At 42.7% G+C, this 24936-nt stretch overlaps 2 protein-coding genes across 2 annotated transcripts in view; both read right to left on the reverse strand.

The window, feature by feature from the left end:
- Positions 1-2587, reverse strand: part of Neb (nebulin) — a 176356-nt gene extending 173769 nt beyond the window's left edge. Inside the window, 3 exon segments of the mRNA XM_052722611.1 lie at positions 6-113; positions 208-312; positions 2411-2587. Coding sequence (XP_052578571.1) covers positions 6-113; positions 208-312; positions 2411-2587 — 390 coding nt within the window.
- Positions 2588-4990: 2403 nt separating this feature from the next.
- Positions 4991-24936, reverse strand: LOC128100446 (nebulin-like). The gene is made up of 10 exons (XM_052722612.1): positions 24901-24936; positions 21260-21301; positions 19389-19589; positions 17531-17638; positions 16997-17101; positions 16241-16345; positions 15599-15703; positions 11737-11841; positions 5673-5777; positions 4991-5104 (listed from the first exon to the last, which is right to left on the reverse strand). Exons 1-10 carry the CDS (start codon positions 24934-24936, stop codon positions 4991-4993), a joined length of 1026 nt encoding a protein of 341 aa, XP_052578572.1.

The raw sequence follows: 24936 nt of genomic DNA on the forward strand, positions 1-24936 counted from the left end.
CTTACGTCACTATTTTGGGCCGTCACTTTCATACAATGTGTGTGATACGGGTCCTCAAAGCTGCCTACGTAGTGTCCCAAAATATTCTTTAGGTAGGAATCTCTATATTTAGTCTGAAAGACAAAATGTACCTCATTTATTAATTGATCATCGGCTTATTAAATAAGAGAGCTTTTAAACAGAATGGGCGACAGTGTGGTCACTTACATCACTACTGAAATTCTGCAGTACGGAATCAAGCTGGAACTTGGGGGTCTCACAGTAATTTATGCTCTTGGCCTTTGTCTTCTCATAATTTTCCTTGTATAGTTTCTGCCAAAGGGGGGAAAATCAGTTAAAATAGATCCTGTCACTCCCACACTGATTATAACGCTCAGATTTTCCAACACCAAACAAAAGAAGAAGAAAAGATGCCACCTGTCAACTGCTTCAGAAACTGACAGTCAAACACTCCGTGTCATGGCATTGTTAGCAATGATTGTAAAAGGCGAGTTTTTAACATTTCAAAAACTTCAGAAGCCAACATGCTACCTCTAGCTGAGCCTTGGTAGCAGGTCCATGCCTCTGAGCTGGTCTCTCTCTCTCTCTCTCTCTCTCTCTCTCTCTCTCTCTCTCTCTCTCTGTCTGTCTCTGTCTCTGTCTCTCTCTGTCTCTCTCTCTCTCTCTTTCTCTCTAAGCACACTTACACTCTCACTGACTGCGCTCCAAGTACACAGAGGCTATGATAATGGCAGGCTATTTAGCTTTATTATTTTTCAAATAAACTTTCATAAAAAAGTAAGTTGAAAAAATACACAATTATGCTTAAAAAATAAGACCCATATGCGAACTTGAATTAGAACTAGAATAAGACCCATATGAACACACACGGGTCATCACTAGCTCTCCTTCACTGCTAGCATTTATATTTAGCCCTAAAACAACAAAAATCAGTCAATGATTGTTTCAACTGCATGGCCGAGACAGCAGACTGTCACCAATTTTTCATGTTGGGTTTTCAAAACGTCAATAATTCTATTCCTTTGTAAGACATTCCTGATTCTGGCAACAGTAGATTTGAGTCTAAGATGGTTTGTTTGATAAACATACCCTTCACTGGGAAAACAGAAGCATTTAGTGTTGAAGTTACAGCAGAGCAATTTGGAGAGATGAATTAAGCCCCTCTCCCTTGCCCTCCCACTCCTTAGAAACATGCACACATTCCCCACCATGCTGATGTGGTTCAAGGGTAGGGAAGCATTAACTGACCTAGTCAGAGAGCTATGTAAAATCTTTGAATCTTGGAAAAAGTTTAATGTAATCTGTCTGTCTAAAACCTCAAATCATCACACATTTAACCTGCGTGTTTGTTGCGTATGTGTGTATTTCCTGTGTTTGTTGTACATGTATATATATTTGTGTGTGTGTGTGTGTGTGTGTGTGTGTGTGTGTGTGTGTGTGTGTGTGTGTGTGTGTGTGTGTATTTAGTCAAATTGGTAAATTGATCTTGGACCTTTAGTCTTTTAATACAAGGCTCTGGCTTACTTTATCTATTTCAATTCCAGTAGCTTACTTGGGGTCTTTTTTTTTTAAAGCATCAAGTGCTTTATTTTTTTTTAAAGATTTATTTATTTATTTATTTATTTATTTATTTATTTATTTATTTATTTATTTTTTGGTTTTCAAGACAGGGTTTCTCTGTGTAGTTTTGCGCCTTTCCTGGAACTCACTTTGTAGACCAGGCTGGCCTCGAACTCACAGAGATCCACCTGCCTCTGCCTCCCGAGTGCTGGGATTAAAGGCGTGCGCCACCACCGCCCGGCAAGATTTATTTATTTATTATGTATACAATGTTCTGCCTGCATGTATGCCTGCACACCAGAAGAGGGCACTAGATCTCATTACAGATGGTGTGAGCCACCACCATGTGGTTGCTGGGAATTGAACTCAGGACCTCTGAAAGAGAAGCCAGTACTCTTAACCTCTGAGCCATCTCTCCAGTCCCTTACTCAGGCTCTTAACAATTCTCCAGGTAGAAGCAGGCAGGGAACATGTCAGGAGGCATTTTCTGAGTTCAGTGTCTGCAGATGATAGTTTCAGGTGGTAGCTCTGTTTTTGAAAGTCTCCTTTTGCGTGTTCAGAAACCCAGCACAATGTGTTCCATGCCCACAAGGAAGCCCAGATTCTGGAATCTTCTAAGCAGATGAGGACTTCCCTGCCCTTTGAACTCATTCCACTGGCTGCAGACAGTAAGGCATGTTATGTTTAGAGACACTTAGCCTTCTACGGCTAGTCAACTCTGAGTGACTCCTCCTCCATAACATTAAAACATTAGCAAAGCTATACAGAAATACAGGTATCACACAAGGAGGAAGATTCCATCTCTCGCAAGGTTAAGGTTTAAAAACATTTGTGAAGACAGTTGACTTACATCGCTGAGGACGTTTCCTGCTGCCTTCAGCTGCCTGAGCAGTGGGTTCTCTGAAGCAGGAAGTACATTATAGTCAGCTTTCGCTTTATTCTTCTCGTAGTCTTCTTTGTATTTTACCTGTGGGATGAAATAAAATAATAAAGTAACTCCACGGGTTATTTTTGTCCTTTTCCCCATTATAGCGATTATGACATGATTCCACAAATCAATTTCCTCTTTAGAAAAACGGCAGCTTGACATTTTATCACCACAATACCCATAGTAAGTCCTAGCAGCAGTACAGAAACTGCATGAATTTCCAGGAACCTTTTTCTTTTCATTCATTTTATTCATTCAAAAATATCAGAGGGAGTTGATTATGTGCCTGGCTTTGGGAAAGACACAAAAAAGAACAACATATGGTCTCTGTCCTCGGAAGGAGAAAGACACATAAATATTGGGGGAAAAAGAGAGACACAAATTGTGACAGCACATCGTGCCCCAGATGTCTGCTCCTGTAGAGCCTTCCCTCAGCTTCTCACTTCCAGCTGCCATCTGCCTGTACATCCTAAAGACAAGACTCTAGGAGCATCACCAACTCCGCGTTTATGCCTTTTCTAGAGCCATGTTTGAGCGAGCACGGATTTCATATACAGGCAGGAGAAAAATGAGTCAGTGGGATGAATGGTGGAAACCTCAGCTTTCCTCTCTCTTCCCGCCTTGTACTTTAAATTCCAACCACGGCAGGAGCTGTACGTTTGGGGGTGGGGAAATCAAAAACTCTGATAAGGAATATGTCCACCGTGAGCAGAACAGCATGGTCTTGAGTCAGACCATGATCTCTAGTCTGACTTGTATTTGGGAAGTGTAACCACTGAAGTCTGAGGGATCCTAAATAATTCACTGCCTCTACTAGCTTTACAAAACAAGGCCAATCCACTTAGTAGACAATGACAGGTGATGCCGTACAACTGAAACCCAGATGTGTCAACCCTACTGCCTACCCAGAGTACCACAGGGGCAACTCCACAGGCTCTATACGCATGGGAGACCTGCACAACCTTTCTACCTCATGGAATTATAAACTCCCTCGAAAACCAGAACTGAGCAGAAAGGACAGTCCCCAATCCTACCATGCCACCTGCCTCTGTCGTATGGTAGAACTGTTAGGGTTTATGACAATGTCATCCCTCCTCTTACAGACCAGATCTCCCCTCCTTCAAGGGCATCAACCCAGCAGTTTTCTCTCAGCCTCAGCTCAGTGTTACCTCTCTATTGGATTTTCCCATCAGTATAGCAGCACAGCATTGTCTGTTCTATCTTAAAACATTCCTTATCACAGTCTTTCCCACCAGCTACCATCTCTTTTCCTTTGGGAAAATTATTGAAAGAGCTTAGTATACTCTGAGCTCCAGTGGTTTCTTCTCTATTATTCAGTCATAAGCCCTCTCTAAGCAAACTCAACCAACTTGTTCTTTGGGCTGTCAGTGACTCTCCAGGTAGAAACACTTGTGACAAGTGATAACGCCATTCTCCCCTTTCACCTGCTCTACTACACACTCCTGCTACCTCTCAACTGTGCTCCCGTCTCACCTGGGAGCATGTCAGGGTTCAGTCGGTGGAGATGTCCACCCACTCTACCTTTGTGCTGTCCAGTCTCATGACATTACTTTCCACACACTTATGTCCCCCAATTTTATATAAAATTCCTGCAGACATTTTTTGAACCTCCAGACTCATAAATCAACCCAACTTGTTATTTCCACCTGAGCATCTAAAAAGTATCTGAAACCTAACATGTTTGAAGATGAACTCCTGTTTCAAGCCCCTAAGAATCACTTTCTCTTTCGGTAATCTTCCCTGTATCCTTCAAGGGAAATCCTATCCAACTGGCTGCTTAGACTGAAAGCTTTTTCTCATATCTCATATCCAATCCTTCACCAAATCGAGTGTGCTCCACTTCCTAAATATTTCTCATTCCTTGCCCTGCTGGTAACCTGGTCCAAAACACCACTGTCTTACACTTTCTAAGTGATGGAGTCCTATTTCCTCTCCTCTGGCAGAACCAGGGCTCTGGGAAAGGCCAGGATCCAACAAATTTACTTGACCTTGAAGTTTATGCTTTTTATAAAAACCATACCACTTTGAAATGTCAAAGCATAACCCGTTTATCAAAGTCACTCTACAGGGCATATGAAGATGTCCATGGACTTCTAGTCTTATTTGTGACTAGGTTTTTCATCCATCAGTAAGAACACAAGACTAGTGACAGTATTGACTGTGAAGCATGTGGCTTCATATAAAGCTGCCAATTTTTTTTTCCGATGGAAGTTCTGCTAGCTGAGATGATTACTGTCATGCTTCTGGCCAGCAAACAGCCCTTCACTCCATGAAATAATGAAAATGGTGATTAGGTGCTCCTATTGTAATTCCAAGATAACTTTTAAAAACTGTTTTTAGGCATTCTACTTCCCACTGGTCTCAACTTCAGTAATTTCCCTAAGAATCTACCCACCACCTTTTTTTTCATTAGATATGAGAGCCAGAGTTAGGAGAAGTTCACCCCACTACAGACACGAAGAAATGGGAAAAGGTCTTCATTTATACCTTGCTAGCTGCAACTCCAGCCTGTTTATTCATTTTATACTCAGGTGTTTCCGTCTGCATGAAGTAGATCTGGTCTTTTATGTTCTCGAAGTCTTCCTGATACTTCCTCTGTGAGATAGTGAAGACACCAGAGAAGAGCTGTGGAGACAAGCTTCCAGGACAGAGGGTACTGGGCAGAACTCCTCACGTCTACACCCCACCCCTTGGTTGAGGCCGGTCAGGTTGCAATTGGAGAATGTGGTGGCATTGCCAAAATGCTTATCAGCTTAACAGAGATCTGGACACTTAGAACAGGCCAGGAGAACAACCGGAAAGGCACAGCCTTTCGGGCCACCGAGAAAGAGCTCTGGAGAGCCAGAGCACAAGAATGGAAAAGAATTAGATTTCTGTTTCCCAGTGAAAAGAAATTAAATCAATCAGTGCTTTAAATGTACAATTTTGTTCAGCAGTCAAAGAATACAACTAAAAAGAGCCTCTTAAAACTCACGGTAATTGCACTTTGTAATTAGTAAGAGGGTCTCACCAGGTTATTCCTATGAAAATTGAGGTAGAAATCATGGAACTCAGTCAAAACAGTATCTAGCATTCTAGAATTCCTTGAGATGTTGCAAGCAGTTGGAAGTTGTCAAAGAAAGGGGTCCCCTCCCAGGACATCTGGCCCTTGCTCCCTACTTACTGAGCTGAGATTATCAGCGTTCATTCTGGCTGTTGCAATCTCAAAGCAGGGTGTCTCACTCCATTTTCCTTTGACTTTCTTTTCATAGTCTTCTTTATATTTTTGCTGGGGGCAGAAAGAAAAGAAATTAAACGAGAACAAAATTCAAGAGTTGACAAATAGGAATTGAGCAATAGTATGATATTAAATATCTTCACCAGGTTCATGTTAGGTCCTCAAAATTATCTCCAAGAAATCTTGCAGTGTAGTTACCTTACCCAGCAAAAAAAGCTGACTTAAGGGGAATAAATAAAGAAAGACAAGGAGAAGACTATCTCTCCTTGCTGATTCTAGGGACTCAGAATCTAACCCAAAATGTGGTGTGTAGAAGTTACCTCATAACTGACCCAAGGTATGTTGTTGTGAACTATCTTGGCCCATGTGTTCTTGGAACAGAATTAACCTAGCCTATCCCAGATCTGGGCCCATGCAGCAAAGCCAGGGCAGGGTTAGAGCAATTCTCCTCCTTGGCTCATAGCGCTATGCTAAAGACATCATCACTGACTCTCAAGTGGCCTGTATGCACCTCTACCTTCGCCACACCCTTCATGGAAATGTAAAGCCCTTCTCTGTTATACCATTAGCTCTCATGTATAGAACTAAAGTGACAGAGTAAAAGGAAGTACAGCTTTCCCCTAATGTCCTATTTTCTGTTTTCACAATGGTTAATGTGCTAATTATTAGCAGCAGTTTTTATAGCTCTCCATTTTAGATCTCTGGACCTTTAGTGCCCAAGATTGGACAGTGTCATTACCAAAGGTTTGACTTAGTGCATTAACACTTCAAGTCTCTCAACCCCAAGGACTGCAGTATTCTATACAGAACACTACTAGAAAGATGGAACAAGATCAGATGCTAAAGATGCTTTATGTATCTACAGCACTAAATAAATGTATGGTGTAGTAATTATAATAATAACAACTATTATCATAAAGAAACTAGAGAAAAATTGTATGTGTAACAAGAGAGAGGCAGACAGACAGAAGGAGAAACTGAATTCTGCTGAGACTCAGATCTGCCTTGTATACTGAGGAGGCAGACGCAGGAGGATCTTGAGATTGAGCCATCCTGGGCTACCTGGAAAGATCCTACCTCAACAGACAAAACAGAACAACAAAATCTGAATTGGACTACTAATTTAGCTACCCTCCTGTGGTGGTTTTCAATGAAAATGGCCCCCGGAGGCTCATAGGGAGTGGCACTATTAGGAGGTGTGGCCTTGTTGGAGGAAGTGTGTCACTGGGGGCAGGCTTTGAGGTTTTAGGTATTCAAGCTAGGCCCAGTGTCACTCTCTCTTCCAGCTGCCTGCCAATCCAGATGTAGAACTTACAGCTACCTCTCCAGCACCATATCTGTCTGCATGTCACCATGCTTCCCATCATGATGATAATGGACTAAATCTCTGAAACTATAAGCCAGCCCCAATTAAATGTTTTCTTTATTAAGAATTGCCATAGTAATAGTATCCCTTCACAGGAATAGAAATCCTAACTAAGACACATCCTCTGTTGAATACCTCCCCAATACAAAACTGAAATGAACTGACTTGGGTACTATGGAATAATCCTCTTTATACTATAAAGATTTGTCACTTGGATTGGTTTAATAAAAAGCTGACTGGCCGATAGACAGGCAGGAAGTATAGGCAGGATGACCAAACTAAGGATGCTGGGATGAAGAAGGGCAGAGTCAAAGGAGTCACCGACAGACACAAAGAGAGCAAGATGGGCATGCCATACTGAGAAAAGGTAACATGCCATGTGGCAAAGCATAGATAAGAAATATGGGTTAATTTAAGTGTAAGAGCTAGCTAGTAACAAGCCTGAGTTACCAACCAAGCATTTATAATTAATATTTAATCTTTTTGACAGTTACTTGGGAGCAGCTTACAGGACAAAAACTTCCACTTCCACTTGGGGACTTGTCAAGATTGCCTGTAGAAGTACTTCTAATCTTTTGGGGGGGATAGGTGAGTTTGATAAACGAATAAAGTACCCATAAACATTAAAGCTTCAGAAGTTCAATTTGGACATGGTGGTAGATAGCCTGTAAAAAAGGCACTTTGGAAGACTGAGGCAAGAGAACCTTGTCAAAACCAGCCTGGGTTTCATAGTAAGATTCTGTCTCAAAAAAAAAAAAAAACAAACCAAACCAAACCAAACAATAAAAATATCTAAAAATAAAAAGCGAAGAACAAAGCAGTGTGTCAGAAGTTCTTGATGCGCCCTCATCTCAGCTTTCAGTCTCCCAGCATCTAAGTCTTCATGGGGTTCTGTGCCTCCACGCAGAGAAACCCAGGGAGCTCCGGACTTTGGGCCAAGGAACTAAACTTGGCGCATCTCAAAGCCAAGATACAGAGATCTTTGTTGTAATATCAAGTTGAAAGGCAGCAGATACTCTTACTGGCCAACCCTTGTGTGTGTGGCTTTACTAAGGAGACTGGGTAAGTGTGTAAGTCTCACAACAATGGTAGACACGGGTTTTTAAGAAGATAGTTGGAGAAGAGCCGAGTACAGAACCACCCAGATGCCTCATCCCAAGTCCTTCCTCCCTTCTGACCCTCCAGGAATAAAAGTTTGCTATTTCCTCCTGCAACAGGTCTGGCTGGGGACTGATCACTCACAGTGATCTACTCCCAAGTCCTCCTATGTTGGTACGGGGTTCCACTGCATGGGAGGAGAGGTGGCTGGCTAACTGCTGAGGAGGGTACCCTTGTTCCCCTGTATGCACAGGTAGCAAGGGGGTTAAAGGGACAGGTTTCTAACTAGGAGAGTGGAGGAAAAGGCAGGCAGTGTCCATGTGGGAAGACTCCCCCATATCAAGAGTTCAACATCCAACTTTCTGTCTGATCCTGAAGCTTTCTCCTTAAACTTCCCTCCTACTCTGCTGCACCCGGAGTTGATCAATGACAGCCTGGAGGAAAGATCTGACGTAACTTTCCCTGGAACTTTCACTTAACAGAGAAAAGTATATTGGGTCAGGTCCGAGCTCTGGACAGACTTTGTCGGGGGAGGTGACCACATGCCAGTAGGCACAGCGGTTGCTTCCCTGAACCGTAGGCCCTCCTAACCACCCATCAGCTGAGGGCACGGGGCTACAAATTAGGCTCCCTAGTGTCTTGCTTAAACTCATGACTTAATTTTCCACTGTCTAGATCGGCACCTGCAGTTTTTATGTGGTTATCAAATGGGAAGAAAATGAACTGAGTTAATCACATTTCTTCTTTTCTGAGGAGCTCAACACTGAGCCACCTGCCAGCTCCGTTCACAGCGAAGTTATCTTTCAGAGTGTGTGGGGCATCGTGACTGGGGTTTTTATTGGCCACAGTTGGTCTAGAGTTGCTTTCAAGACTTGATTAAGTGCCTCACGGTGAAATCCACAGGACTCTCCCTAATTCTATGCAATAGAAGATTTCAGAAGATCAGGGCTCCATGCTCTCTAACAATGTGTCACTGCAAGACATACTTTTTTAAGCATTCTAGATTCCACTGGAAATTACTGGAGGGAAGCAAAAAGGCACAGAGAAACCAAAGAGACTTTCCAGTGTGTGTGCAGAATCCACTTTCGGATCATGGTGAGCCTGTTCCCTCACCTAGACTATCTCTTAGAAGAGCAACTCTCCTAGTCCATCTCAGTTAGAGTCACAAAGCACGCCTGAGTCTGGAAAGGGTGCTGACATGAAGCTCGGGATTTTGGCAAAGACAAAGGCAAGAAAATGTATTCTGAAAAGGCTAGTATGAGAATGTAATGTCAACACAACCATTGCCAAACATGTGATCTTTACCAGCTGAACAGGAAGCTGTAAGACAAACACCGGACATGGAAGACACAGTTGGCAAGGCTATGTCAAGAGTTTAAATGTCTGAAAGTGAGACAATGAAGGAGGCATTTCTAACCTCTTTGGGGTGGGGAAAAGAGGATATGGTGATGATGATGGATGATGCAGATCCAAGTAGCTTGACGTGGGACTGGGCTGGGGTGGGGGAAGATTTGAGGAGGAGGGGAGCACCACAGAGAAGTTGCCCTTGGCTGTCTGGGCCTCTGTGGTTGGATGCCTGGTTGCTGGATGGATTGGCTACCATGCACAATGCTTCTCTCCAGATAGGCTGGTATTTTTGATGCACAATAGACACTGAGAACTTGGAATCTGGGTAAGACTAGGATAAATTATGTCACCGTGGCCAAATTCAGTGATCTTCAACTACAGCCACTCTCCCTCAGCTCATATTATTATACAAGGTCAAAAACAGGTTGGCAAATCTTTCCACATATCCAACAGTGTGTTACCCTATCTAACCAGTGTGCAGTCCAACATACCTAACATGAAAACTATTCCAGAAGCCATATTTCTTAAGGTGCAAAGGGACAGGTGGGAAGTTAACTTGAATATATTTTACTTAACCCAGTAGACTCAAAGCACTACCATTCTAACATGCAATTGGCATAAAAATGATGAGCTATTTTATATTCTTTTTCTTTTCATAGTAAGCATTTAAAATCCACTCTATGGATTCTCATGTGTAAGACTCTCAGGCTTTGGGAAATGGATACATGTATGCCCCCCTTCCAATTCATATGCAGAATCCTTAGCTCCTAAAGTGATGGCACTTCCTTTTGACTTTCCATTTTCTGGGACTTTGAGAAGCCAAAGCCTTCTGTTTAAGATACTCTACATATGATATCTTGTTGTAGGAGTCCAAATTCACTAAGACTCTCATTTGAAGTGCTTGGCTGTCAGGTTTGTCTAAGGGCTACACTAGGAAACACAACTTGAGTTTCACCTTCAAGTCTAAATCGTTGGGAGGAGTGACCACAGAGAAGTTTGACATTTAAAAATCACTTTCAGATCTCCACACTGCATGCTCAAATGAGAGAAAAAAGAGCTCTATCTGAGTTGAGACATTCTTTAAATAAAAATCAAAAATAGATTCATTTTAAATGACCCCTTAAACACAACAACTTCTCCCAGAGTTAAACTATCTTTCTGTTCCATCCCCACCCCCACCCCCGCTGTGAACACACCCAGTAGCCATTCCATTAGGCACAGTCCTCAGTTAATCGCTGGCCAGCCCTGGAGGAAAGAGTAGGTCGCTAGTATTCTCATTAATTGTACTATTCTTACCCAGCCCCTGGGTTTTACATGAAGTATTCTGCAGAATGAGAAGCTGGAAACACTGCAGAACAGATCTCATCATTTATATCTTTCCTTCCTTCTCCTCTATTAAAGAGCCCAACTCTACCAAAAAAAACAAAAAAAAAAAAAACAAAAAAATAAGAACCCTGAAGTTCAGTCAAAATTGAAGCAGAAGACCAAACTGAGTCTTGACTTTAAGGGGGGTGGGAGTGAGGGTGTGGAGGAAAAAAAAGCAGCCAGTCCCAGAGAAAGCTCCCTGACTGGACTGATTTACACAGGATTTAGCTCGCCCTGCATACCAGTCAAACACTTGTCTCTCTGCATTCCTTGCCACAGCTGCATCCTTCTGAGCTACTTTATTTGGCTAAATATAGGCAAAACAAGCAGCTTGCTGGGGCTTCAAAGCTCTGAAGTGCTGGCCCCACCGCTGCCCTGTCTGTGTCTGAGCGCACACTCACAGTCTCCTGTGTTCACAACTGACTGAGAGTGTGAGGGTAGAAACTGCACAGGGCCTCTCCCCACCCCACGAGTTCAACCGCAGCCTCCACAGAAGGGTAGAGTTAGTCCGTGACCTAAGAGTCTGTTGCAGAAATTAAAATGTCAAGTGGCACTAAGCCATAAGCTCTCTTATCAAGAGGTGACTGTGACATTTAAAACTCAATTGAGTCATCAAGTTGCCTGACCACTGACATCATTTATGCTGTTGGCACATGTGCTGTTTTTGGTATAAAAGGTTTCTTTTTGATGGGGTGGTGGTGCATATGCAAAAATACTGCTGGTGTTTGAGTTTCTTTTTCAAGTTCACCATCAGTTTCTCTCCCAAATGGCTGGAAAAAAAAACAAAAACAAAAACAAAAAAAAAAAACGAGTAGGTTTCCTCTATGCACGTACCTTGCTCACTTGGTTGGTTACTTTCTTGGCAAATTCTACATCAGGAGGATCAGGCAGGGATGTGAACTGAGTTTGCTGTTCAGTGAGTCCTTTTTTGTAGGCAATCTGATAAAAATAAAAGGCAGGAATGTCCATAAGTATTTGAAAAGGAACCCCATTTTTCATGTTCCACTCATTTGTCGGCACATTTTAACAATGGCGGTGTTTTCTCTCCCAGTCTTTAATGGTCCTGCACTGTCTATCCATGACTGTCTTTGGTTTGTGTGCCCTGCCTCTTGGTCCTAGACATGTTTCTTCGCATCTGTCTTCACGCCATCCTTGCTAATGTCAAGTTTTCCTTTCTCTAGCATCCTCAACTCTCAACCTTGTCTTTCCCTCATATCTACTTAACAAGCTCCACTTCTGGACCAACTTAACTTCATATTATTTTATTCCTTTGCCTGGGGTGCTGAGTGGTTCAGAGGAAAATCACACACACACTCACTGATGGGACAGTGCTGACCTTGCCAGTGGGGTTAAGAAGGACATATGAACAAGGTTCATGGGAGGAAGTCTTCAAGCCAAAACACCCAGCTGGAACTCTATAGGTCATCCATCCAGTTTTCTGCTCTGTGAACTGTGACCTCCCTGGGGCTGTGTGTCTAACACTCTATGACTTTTTGATGTCCAATGGCCACTTTGTTTTCAGTGAAACTTGAACGTCCCATGATGTGTCCCGGTTCCCGGAAGCAGGTCCCAACTCCAACACTTCTGTAAGTCCTCAGTCAACTCTATCCTACTCTGATTTTCTCTTTCGTAGAGAAAAGAGGGGGCTTTCCACTTAAAATGTACCTGTCCTTCTGCTCTGGCTCCAGGAGACAGCAGTACTCACAGGGCACGGCTCCTGAGCTCTCCGCCGCTCCCTCATTTACCTTTTGAACCAAGCTCCAGCCCTTGTCCCTGCTCTGTGTCCCAGCTTCAATCTCTCCCCCTTCATGACCTCCTTCCTTCCAGTGTGTAAGAGCTTCCACCATCTTAAAAGAAGTCTGGTATGCATAAATCACAGACTCCCTTCACCTCTCTTTCCTTTCTTCCTGCCTTCCTGAATCTTCTAACTAGAGGGAGGGGTAGGTGACTGACTCCAGCCGAAGTCTGAACTAGGAGGTCATCTTCCCAACTCTTCTATCACAAAATACCTTTCCTTCAACAGGACAGCATTCTTCTTTATAGTAAAAAGGAATTGGTTCATTTCAAGACCACAATCATATTATACTTAACCAGGTCTAAGTACGTCTCCTAATAATATTGATCTAGTGTGTGTAACGTCTCCTAATAATATTGATCTAGTGTGTGTAACGAAAGCTTTCATGAAAATGATCAAATTAACTGGGATATGAAAGACATTTTTAAAAAAGCATATAATGCATATGAATTCCCCTGCTTAATTTGAGTGCATAAAAGCTTTATTTTAGGTAAAGAGCAAGTGGGATTTTCCATGACTTAGGGAAAGTCCTTATGGAGAAAGATGCACTCAAACAGGAGAAATGCTTATTAAGTATGACAAGATGTCAAAAAGTTTCTGAGAAATCAGATCACCAAGTCCTTGTTTTTTAGGAACCATGCTCAGATTTCTGTCTAGTTAGAATTCTGCACTCCAGATCAGTTTAAAGGCATTGTTAGTCTCTGCAAACTGTTTGTCTGTATTTAAATAACAGGAAAACATGGTAAATAGTATTTAGAGAGATGCAGAAATAAGGTACAGAGAGAACAGTTGACTCTAACAGAAGTCCCTGGCTTGAAGGCCATGTGCCCACACCATGGCATGTTCTGTGGACAACAGCTTGTCCTGGTCTCTGAGCTACTGACTGTAAAAGCTCATGTTGCTAACAATAGTATTAATAGCCACAGTAGTAACGTGATACTCGTGCATACTTGGTCAGCAGCAAAAATAAAAGCTCTTCCCTAACTGCCAAGCTTTGCGAAGTTAAGAGTGGAGATTTTACTTCTTTGTTGTAAGTTTCCTTGTGTTTATTATTGTGATATAAAAGCATAGCCAACTTTAAGTGGTATGGAGACAATTCTTACTCCTTGTTTATGGATGGAGGGAGGTGTGTCTTCTTGGACACCTCTCCCTAGGCCAACATGACATGGCATTTCCAGATTCTGTTTCAGCTTCTCTGTTCCCTCATCTGTGCTGGCTCCTTTCAGCTGAGTGTCCTCCAGGACTCTGCCCTTGACCACACACTCTTCCCTTTCCCTCAGTTCTTGTCTTCAGCTATCACATTTATTAGGATGACTTTTAAACATTAAGTTCCATCCTTATCACACAACCATGAGGCTCTCATACCCTCAATCTCTACTTTATCCATAGAATATCTTGGTCCAAATGTTTTCCCTGTTATTTCAGGTCTGTTTCTTTCTCCACGTCGCATACATTTAAGCCCCCAGACCACCTGTGTGTGGTAATAAACGTTATCACTCCTTTCTTTCCTTTGTCTTCAATGTTCAACGTCATTAACACTTAATGTTCACTACCATGAGATTCCTTTCTTTTCTTTGCTCCATCTATGCTGCTAAATTAGACTCTACGAATATTCACGATTTCTAATTTTTCCTTGATGCAATTCACCATACTGAGTTTCCCCAGATTGTCTTCCTCAAGTGTATCTCGTGCTGACTTAATGCCCAAACTTTTATGTCAGGTTGATTCTTAAGGCCCCGCTTCTAGCAATTTAATAAGCACCCTGAAAATGAACCACCCACTTTCATTGTTCACTAACACCCCAGACTCATGTCACCCCTTCCTTTTCACCAGGTGTTCCTGCACCAGAAATGTGGTTTTTCATCATGGCCCAGCTTTCTATCATTTCTTTCTTTCCTTCTTTCTTTCTTTCTTTCTTTCTTTCTTTCTTTCTTTCTTTCTTTCTTTCTTTCTCTCTCTCTCTCTCTTTCTTTCTTTCTCTCTCTCTCTTTCTCTCTCTCTTTCTTTCTTTCTTTCTTTCTTTCTTTCTTTCTTTCTTTCTTTCTTTCTTTCTTTTGTTTTTTAAGACAGGGTTTCTCTGAGTAGCTTTGGCACCTTTCCTGGAACGCACTCTGTAGCCCAGGATGGCCTCGAACTCACAGAGATCCGCCTGCCTCTGTCTCCTGAGTGCTGGGATTAAAGGCATGCACCACCACTGCCCAACTTCTATCATTTCTTATATGTGTCTTTTCTCATAGCAATAGCTAAACAATTCTGTTTCTTTTTAATTTTGTTTGAAATATAACACTATCATCCTGCCAGTATGATAATATACTTTCAAGGGAAAAGATGAAACTTTCATATCCTGCTAGATATTCATATATAATAAACTTTCAATAAGTAGCTATTTATTACTTGGCCTCTTCATAAGGTACCACCAGGCTCTCTTAGGTTTCCATAGTCCCCAAGCAGAGGAGAGAAACATCCATTCATACTTGGACTGTGGGACAGAGCTAAATAACACTAAGTGACAACATTTGATTAGTAAATTTGCAAAGGGAGGGATGTGATTCCAATGGCTGTTTTTAAAAAATGCCACTCCATTACCACAACACAACTTTAGCACTAGAGCCAAGGAGGAAAATGATACATGGTTTGGTGGGAAGAACATCAGTTTTGGAATTTAAGTCTAGATTCTGCCATTACTGATGCGAACTTAGGTTCCTTACATAAAGAAAGAAGGGATTGCGCTAAATGAGCTCTAATACGAAGTGTAAACTGTAGCTAATATAAACATATATAATAGATTTTGGCTCTGGATGTGGTCTCTGTAATAATATTGGATCGTTGTTAAGGACCTAATGACCTGGTCCCAGCTTTCCTGACCCCATATCCAGTTGGTATCAAGTATATTCCACTTACATCACTAAGTGCTTTCTGGGCCTGGGCGACCCTCCTCAGTTCTGGACTGTCATTGTAGGGATAAAACAACCCTTTGTCTGCTTCCCAGTCTTCAGTGTACAGTTTCTAAGTCAGAAAAGAGCAAAAACGGCAGTGAGAAAACAAGCTATCCTCATAGTAAGTATATAATTTGAGTTTTTTTGATGACACGAGGCGCCAAGGGCAAGGTGCAAGCCAATGTCAGTGAAATTCACAGACAACCTCCCCCTTTCCATCCAATCCATGTTACGTTTGTATTTTCCCCAATTTCTGTCATAAAATAAACTTCTGATTAGAGTGATAGCTAGGGGTGTCCAAAGCATAACTGACATTAAAAAAAAAAATACAGCTTTGTCAATGTCCTCATCCGTCCTCTGGAGTGTCTTAACTCTCTCCATGTTATGCTCCCATCCATGGGTTGCTCAGGTTCTCCAGGGACTTTGGGCTATTCTGCCCAAGAATGCTCCTCAACAGGATCTGAAGGGCCTCCTTGTCAAGTCCTAGCCCTGTACAATCCCAAGGCTATATTCCCCCCAAACACTAAGAAATTGTTCCAAGTTGTCAAGTGTTCAGCAGATACAGCTCTAAGTGTGCGGTGAGACATTAGAAAGTGCTAGACCTCACCTTACTGAACATGGCTGTGTTCTTAATGGCTTGGACAAGTTCAGGGGCATCAGGGGGAAGCAGGTACTTATCCTTGGTGTCTTCCCAGTTCTGCTTGTATAAAACCTACAGAGAAAACAGATAAACTGTGGCTTGATGTGTCACCCCAGGCAGGAGGACTTGGAGGGTAGACGGGACCGAAGGTATGGCCTCACACAAAAGCTGCAGAAGGGTTACTAGGAAAATGCTGACCATGCCAACATCCTAGGACACCTTCTTAGCATTAGGAAGCCTTCACAAAAAACAAAAACAACAAAACAAACAATCAAACAAATAAAACACCAAAAACCTAAATTTGAAAAATATTTTGATTCTGATTTTCAATCAATTTCTTTCAAAGGTTGCCATCAGCCGATTAATTCAGTTTTCTTTTGTCTCGCATGATATTCTAGAACTCTATTAATTAGCTGCCCACATTTGAAATTTGGAAATTTTTCATAAAAATTATGCTTTCTAAATGCCTTAAAAAAATAAACAAGACATCAAGACTGCACTCCTTGTGGCAGCCCCCTCCTCTATTCCCCTCCCCCTGTCACCATTAGAGTAGCCAATGCCTCTTCAGGCAAGTCAAGAAATCTTCATTCCACCCCTAGCCATCCACAGGCCACGTCAGTCCTCTGTGAGCAGGCTCGTGGCTGTCAATCCACCTCTAAGACATGGCAAAGGGTGTGGCACACGCTCTTGAGTATCCCGGTGCCACCCAGAGCATGGCTGTACCTTGCTGACTTGCTGCGACACTTTCTTTGCATGTTCAATATCTTTTGCTTTTTCATCCACATGACAGATAGTTTTGGCAACATCTCCATCCATTCGATACTTAACCTGCAGAAACAGCACATGCCTGAAGTTCATGACAAGCCTGGACACTTATCTAAGCCTGCTATAGCCCAATGGCTGGATGTCAGTATCACAAAGCATTTTAGCTAGGAAGAGCCGCAGAGCATCTGCACTACTACTTGTCTGCTCTGCTGGCTGAATTTCCAGCCTGAGGCTTCTCAGCCTCACTGTACTCCGTGTGGAGGACCACCATGAGTCGGAAAATAGTCTCCTCTTGGATTGCTAAGCCAAGCTTTTCAAAGTCTCTCTGGGTCATTTGCAGCAACCATAGTTCATGGCTAATGCCATTCTAGATATCTGGACTTGCTCAGAGTAATGTGACTCCTTATTCCCCGTACATTTAGAACCCCAGGACCCCAGAGCTGGGCATAGTTTCATAGTACTTCCCTCCTTTACTTTAGGAATGAAGCCCACCTCACTGAGTTGATCCTGTACTTTCTTGATTCTGCGAAGTTCTGGAGTATCACTTGTGATGGCATATGGCTGTCCCTTTGCTTTCTCATAGTTCTCTTTGTATTTATTCTGAAAAGAATACCAGATATTTTTCAGGAACATGACCAGACAGCAGCAGAAAGTTCAGGCAACACACATATCCCCATCTGATTTTTCTTTAAATCCTCCAAGTAATAACAATTATCAGCTGCGACAGCTTTCATTCTATCACATACCCTCTCAGCAAAAACTAAAATAGATTCCTTAATTGTTCCTCCAAAACATGCTAGGATCCTGGAGACTTGTTACAGACAATTGTCTTGGATATGCCCTAAAATAATTCTCTTGATTTTTCTTTTTTGGTTGCACACATATACAAAAGCCTGAATATCAATTATTCTAGAAGATGAGTTGATTCTGAAAAGATGTAATTGCTAATACAATGCAAAAATACTCAGTTCAGAAGCTGCAGCTGAGCTGCAGTGGCTACACAGCTGTGATGCCAGCTGAATTAATGGAAAGCCTGAATTATGGAATATTTTATAATGATATGCAAATTTATTACTTCTGCCAGCTCCCCAACGGATCCTTGCTTTGGTAATAGTATGCATCACTTATAACTATCAAGGCCTTAAAGAATATTCGTGAGTAGTCAACAACCTACATTAAACTGCTGATTCAGACACAACCACTGGCTAACTGGGAGAGGAGGGGTACCAACATTCCACTCAGAATATCAGAAATTCTAGGTTCATAATGGCTGAATTAATGAGATTATATGGCAATAAATTAATGAGATAATTTTGCCTTTATTTTGAACACTGCAGTGGAAAGGAGGCAAGGAAGTCCTGTTTAGAATCCTACATGTTAGCTCACTCAAGGATCCAAATTAGAAATTTACTCCCTAACCTCCAGGAGTTAACACGACCAAAACTGAATCTTTGGATGTCAACCAACACGGAAGCTTCAGACAACAGTTTTGATCCTGAATAATGCAATGCCCCCCTGAACTATAATAATTCACCTCTTCAAGCCTCCGGAACACATGCAATCAAGCTATCTGGAGAGACCTTAGCCTATCATGGAAATCAACAAATCAGATCTACTGAAATAGATATGGCTTTCTGGCAGTCACTGTCGGTCCCACTATCATGGGACTGTAAGAAGCAAAGAACATTGACTCTTCAATCATTCTCTGTCTGGGGTCCATGTGAGAACATCTGTGCAGCTTTAAAAGCCTCTTTTGCAGAGGCCTGAGCCTTGAACCAGTTAAACAAGAAAACCCCGAGCACTAGTTGGTTAAAGTATTGTGGGAGATTCTACTGTGTAGCAATGCTTAAAACCCTGGCTCTGGGCTAACCTCAAACACTCTGTTCCTCAGTTTCAAAGGAGTTTAGCCTGAGCTTGGTTTTCTGAATTACAAGTCTTTCACTCGTCACCACTTAGTAATCTTTTATACTGCTGGCTACTCTAAGAGGTTGCTCCCCTCAGGCACAGTTTAACCATGTGACTTAGCCTCTATGAATAGACTTTCAGTAAATAAATAAGGAAATAGAATATTCACGTTCGTGTTTTCATTGCTCTGGATTGGCTATGCAACCAGTGTTTTATAATCAGTCTTATGCATATCTTTCAGAAACAACAAGGGTTTATCCCAGTGCTGCAATGGCACGGATGAATTACTCAAAAATTCCACAGTCACACACAAAAGACACATTTCTACAAAATATTTGTGTTCCTACAAGACTGAGAAACAAAATTAGCCAGCATCTCAGAGTTGGCTAAGATCAGTAACTACTCAATCATCTAACCAGCATAGGAGGTGGCGCTCAGTACTTACTGGGCTGAAAAGATCCTGCATTTTCTGACTGTGTTCAATGTAGGGGGTCATGAACTTGGAAGAGTCCACCTTCTTCCGGATGACCTTCTTCCGCTCCATCGGTTTTGCTGGTGGTGGCTGTACCAGCGCTGGTGTGGAAGGTTCTGATTGGCCATAGTCAGATGTTCTTGTCGTCGTAGTTTCATAGACTTCTGTAATTGTCTGAAAATGAAACGTGGTTATGAAGTAAACACTAATACCATGACTTTGGTGTACACTGTTGTAACTTCAGTCACATTGACCTTCCTGATGTTCCTTTTCCATTTACAAAGCCAACCAAAGCATGAAGATATATTTGTGTGTGTGTGTGTGTGTGTGTGTGTGTGTGTGTGTGTGTGTGTGTGTGTGTACGGATATATATATCCGTACATCCATATGAAGGCATGTAACACACATCAGCCTGGATAATGATTGTGACATCATCTGTAAACTGTATTTTCAGGGAGCTAGTCGAACACCTCAATGGAGTATAAACAAAATCATAAGTAAAATAGTCTTAATCATGTCTTCTTAAGTGATGTTAGGCTGTAGCTCAGTGGTAGAGCACTTGCTTAGCATGTACAAGGCCCTCTATGTTGAACCACCAGCACCGTTAAAGTAAAACGAACAATAAGAATCTTTCCAAGTGTCTAGATCAAGAAAAAGCAAATGAGACTGAATAATAAAATGTTATTAAAAATAAAGCTTAAATTCTTGATTTTCTTTTAAGTAAATAAGAAAGACCAGCTTCATTTTCTATAGGCATTAGTCATCTTGTATAATATGAGACAAAAACAAAACCTCATCACATCAGTATTGTAAGTATTAGTCTTTTGAATTAGTTCATTACTGCCATTTACAGTACACACTAGACTGCCCTTTACACTGGGGATCAGAACAAGGGTGACAACACAGTGGACGATCGTCCTCTCAACAGTCTTGTCTATGCAGCCGGCGGGGACCATTGTTTCCCACAGCCGGCTATCACGGAAAAACTAAGATTCAAAGTTTGGATGTAGTCCAAGGATAGAAATATGGTAGGTCCACAAGGACAGAGGACAAGAGGCAGGGGCTCCGATGTACTGTGTAAGATCTCGTCCTTCAGGGCAAAGACCTCCACTCCCAAAGGCAGAATTCTAGCGTCAGTGTGGGGAAGAGAAACCCGCTAAGGCAACCGTAGACCTGACAAGCCCCACTGGAATTGACGGCACTCTGCCTACCATTACTAAAGCCTGACTGACTATGAGAACCCCATCAAACCACCAGTGCCAGTTTTTAATCCTGTCATGGGCTCTTTGAGCCAACTTCACAGTCTGCCACTTTTACCAGTACTTGTCAGGCTCAAAGAGAACCGACTCCACACAGAAAATAAAGCGTGGGGTTGGGGGATTCCAAAATTGGAACTGTTACAAAAATGTCTTCTCTTAGGATTCCTAAAGTGGCTTGTCACTAAGTCACTGGGGACAATGTCTCAGTAGTAGCACCCTGGTGGCTGAGACCTAACCCTACAAGTTATAATTCTCTGCAATTAAACAGCTAGACTGTGCCACTCAGAAGTCACCTGAGGCAGCCACTGTTAACGACCTTCCTTCATACCATCTATACAAAAAAATACCACAATGTGCATCAGGGAATCAATCCTTGCCCTCTTGCATAAGCAGAACATTAAAAAAAAAAGTGAATTATCCTGTCAAGTGCAGGGTCTGTTCTTTTACCACCAGCTTCTGGGCACAGGCAGGCGAGTGAGCTTCCTAAGTGAGTTTCGCTTTCTCCATCTTTCCAGCGCCAGGAGTATGAGAGAGGAAAGAGGCTCTGATGAGAATCAGACCATGCGCGGGTGGGCTGAGTCTTACCTCTCCGGGCACCTCCTCGTAAACTGTCTCCTCGGTGTAGTACTGTAAACAGAGCACAGGAGTGTCAATGTGGCTAGTAGAGCAGCCAACAGTCAGCCCTCCCCTGCCTCCGCTGAACCTGTGAGCTGGCTTCCCGGGCTGAGTTGGCACTAGAATATCTGCAGGGAGGAAGGAGTGAGGGCCTGTTCATATTCTGGGGCTACTGTCACTTAGGAAGGTGGAGGAAAGCTACGAGTCGGATCTAAGAAAAAGATGCAAAGTGTCCAGCAAGGTGAGGCAAGGTCTGAGGTACCTCTTGGCACTGGAAGCTATTTTCCTGGGGCAAGAAACATTTGCCCCTTATAATTTCCATCCTGGTTAGCTTTCTGTTGCCCTGATAAACTCCGTAACTAAAAGCAACCAAGGGAGCAAAGGATGCATTTGGCTTACATATCCCTTGACAGTCCATCCTCAGGGGAGGGCAGAGCAGGAAGTCAAGCAGGAGCAGAGGGCCAAACCATGGAGGAGCGCTACTTACTGGTGTGCTCCCCTCGATCTCTCAGACTGCTTTCTTTTACAACTCAGGACCACCTGCCCAGGGCTGGCTCTGCTCACAGTGGACTAGGCCCTTGCACATCAATCATTAATCAAGAAAACACCCCCACAGACTTGCCTACCAGACAATCTGATGGAGGCAGTTCCTCAATTGAGGTTCCCTCTTCCCAGACGGTTCTATTTTGTAGACAAAAACTAACCGGCACAGTATTTGAGAGAATCTACTTAGAAAAGAACACAGGAATACTATCTCGAGGATGCTCTATGTGGAAAGAGAAACTATGATAGGACTCGCTGTTTACTAATTATAAAACAAAAGGGAAGCATACCGTGAGGAAAATTGTAATAATAGTCACGTCTCAGTTATTCCCATCTCCCTCGGACTCCTTAGAGTCCTCTGGAGTGATGGCTGCCCCTTTTCAACAAAGGATAGCCTACATCCAGTTCGGCACTTGCCTGCCTGCCTCCACCGAAGCACCAGGTGATTTCACTAGCTTAGCTGGGGAGGCCTATCTGTGGGAAGGGAAGAGGGGTGCTCAGGTGACAGTTGGTGAAGGTCTGGGAAGGAAGGAGACAGGGCACGGCTCCCCAGAGACTGCAGGGGGGTGAGTTTGCTACTGGGCCTGCAGCCTGGATCTGAAACCCACTCTTAGTGTTGTTCTCTGACATCACGAGCAATAAATAGATACAGAGAGGAACTGGCTGACATTTTGTCTCCGATGCCTAAGGAGAGTGGAATCCTGCCCCAGCCTCCCCCAGCTCTGCTGGGCACACAGCGGGAGTGGCTCCTGCAGGCCAGCACACAGAAGAGAGGGGTAAAAAGGAAGTTCTTGGCTCATTTTTCTCAGTTGGAGAAAAGCGTGGAATTTTATGCTTCTTTTCTTTTACGCTGACACCGAAAAGCTGTTGGGGGCAGGGAGGGGTATACCGACGCAAAATCCTCCTCAGTGCCCTACTTCCTTTTGCCCTTGGTTCCTACGCTCTCATTGCCATGGGCCATCTAGTCTCTTCACCGTGGTTAGAACTATATAAAGCTCACTTAATGCCCCTTAAGCTTGCGCTTACTTTCCATTTAAAATTTAACTTTCGTGTGTATGTATCTTTCCATATAGCAAAAGGCACCACACACTCTCTCTGGACAGAGGAGGGCTCTTTTACCCCTGTGACTTCAGCACAGGACAAAGGCCATTTAGACACTTTAAGAAATACTGTTTGACACTGAGGGCAAGCGGAGCCATTCCCCTGGTCAGAGCCTGAGTAGCCTGCAAAGAAATATTAAACTACAATGAATGATCCCCATTGATTTTAGATTTTCTTAGCATCCCAGGAGAAGTGGCTATGGCAAGCAGTGCGGTTTCACCTTTACTGGATCTCACAATTGGGAAATCGATCTTGGAAATAAGCTCACAAAAAAAAAAATGCAGCATTGTCCAAGTTCTTGGCATTAACTTGAATGCTAAATCTTATTTTTTTAGAGTTATGTTGCTAATTAGGCTGTGCGTTATTGCTCCTTTCTCCTTCTACATTTCAGTCTGTATAGACAGTGCCAGTATAATTGTATTTCAGGTATCTGAGATATGCATTTGAGGCTGGTTATTGTTTTTAAGGCATTTCTCTTGAATTTGTCACCGCCCCATTCTTGTGATCTTTTCTGAGACCAAAGAGACTCGGGTTCAACTCTCCCCGAGAGGCCCCTGCTGGTCAGACCCGAAGCAGTAATGGGAACAAAATGGCAAGGATGGAATGCCTAAAATAGCCCCTTCCATTTTTGTGACTAGTAGACTCAATCAAGGCTAACACTAAGCACAGTGGCCAAGATCACACGAACACTTAGTAACAGCAAGGGGTAGTTTAACTGGAGGCTTGAAAGTGTTCCTTTTATTATCACCATAGAAAAGAAATTAATCATAATTATAACTTAATTTATAGTGTGTTTAATAGGGATAGTTCTGACTTTTAGGAACTTACATTAAAATGTTCATTAGTGATGGCGCTCTCCATGAGAAGATGTAGCCATCAGCATATAAGCCAGAGAGGTTAAATACTACATCTGTCAGATACGTTCTGGCTTTTATATGCTTCAGCAATAAAGGAAATTTTATTTCTAGAATAAAATTTTTTCATTGCCTATATAAAGACTGATTAGCAAGGGTAAATTTTGGCACATTCATCTGAAGTTTTGTTTGGGGCAGTCATTAAAAATGAACACAGATTTTTATCCATTTAGGTTAATTGGAACTTTCTGGGCATTTTCGGTTTCATAGCAATGTATTCCCAAGGATTAGCTGCAAGCCTTTGGGTTTCTGCTCTAGAACATAAAGCTAAAGGCAAGAGCTGATAAGGAAAAGTAATACTGTGATTGTAACTATGTGATTCTAATGTGAGGAACACAATTAATTCTGTAAAACTGCCAGGTAGCCATCAGTGATCTGGGCGGATATTGTCAAGAGAGCCGCTGTGTTCCTAGTTCTCAGTCAAGATTCAAAAGCTAGTCTTGTTTATTTGCTTAATTATGATGGATCGGTGTTAAAGAGGCTCCAGCTGTTGCTGTGACCTTCATGAGTCCACACATGTGTCTATTAGATCGTGGGCACACACACACACACACACACACGCACGCACGCACGCACGCACGCACGCACGCCTAGCTCACAGATGGCTGTTCCTGTGTGTAACACACTCTCCCTATGCAATTCAACTAACTGAAGCAGAGTGAGAAGCTGCCCGTTCCCTCTCTCTTGGTACAGATGCTGGGAAGCATGCACAGGGCCCTTTGATCACTGAGGTTGGGAGGTGGGAAAGCCATCGGTTTTAAAAACAAAACCTACCCGCACCCACACCTTGGTTTTTGTTTGTTGCTGTTTGTTTATGAGGGTTTTTTTGAGCGTTTGAGAAAGAGTAAAACTGGGAAGTAGTGATATTCCCTTTCACTTCAGCTCTCACATCCTTACTGTGAAACTGAACATAAAATATACCTTTCTCGCACTTTGATGGTGACCCTTTGGGAAGTTATAATAGATGATGTGTTCTTTCAAATGACTGATTCCCCCACAGGCTCTGGCTGTCACTACCTAAGCGCTCTGCTGCCAACTGGGCTTTCTTCTTACCTCTATCACCTCCTCATATTCTTCCTCATCCGCCAT

The sequence above is a fragment of the Peromyscus californicus genome, unplaced genomic scaffold, assembly GCF_007827085.1.
Source record: "Peromyscus californicus insignis strain IS unplaced genomic scaffold, ASM782708v3 Scaffold_7__1_contigs__length_154581171, whole genome shotgun sequence".
Classification (NCBI taxonomy): Eukaryota; Metazoa; Chordata; class Mammalia; order Rodentia; family Cricetidae; genus Peromyscus; species Peromyscus californicus.

What these genes read in the sequence shown, in the direction of transcription:
- LOC128100446 (XM_052722612.1), bottom strand. Translation starts at nt 24,936, where the DNA reads ATGGCGGATGAGGAAGAATATGAGGAGGTGATAGAG. An exon ending in AATATGAGGAGGTGATAGAG is followed by an intron (nt 21,302 to 24,900) that starts GTAAGAAGAAAG and finishes CTCTGTTTACAG; the next exon opens with TACTACACCGAGGAGACAGT. An exon ending in ACACAGCCATGTTCAGTAAG is followed by an intron (nt 15,704 to 16,240) that starts GTGAGGTCTAGC and finishes TTTCTGACTTAG; the next exon opens with AAACTGTACACTGAAGACTG.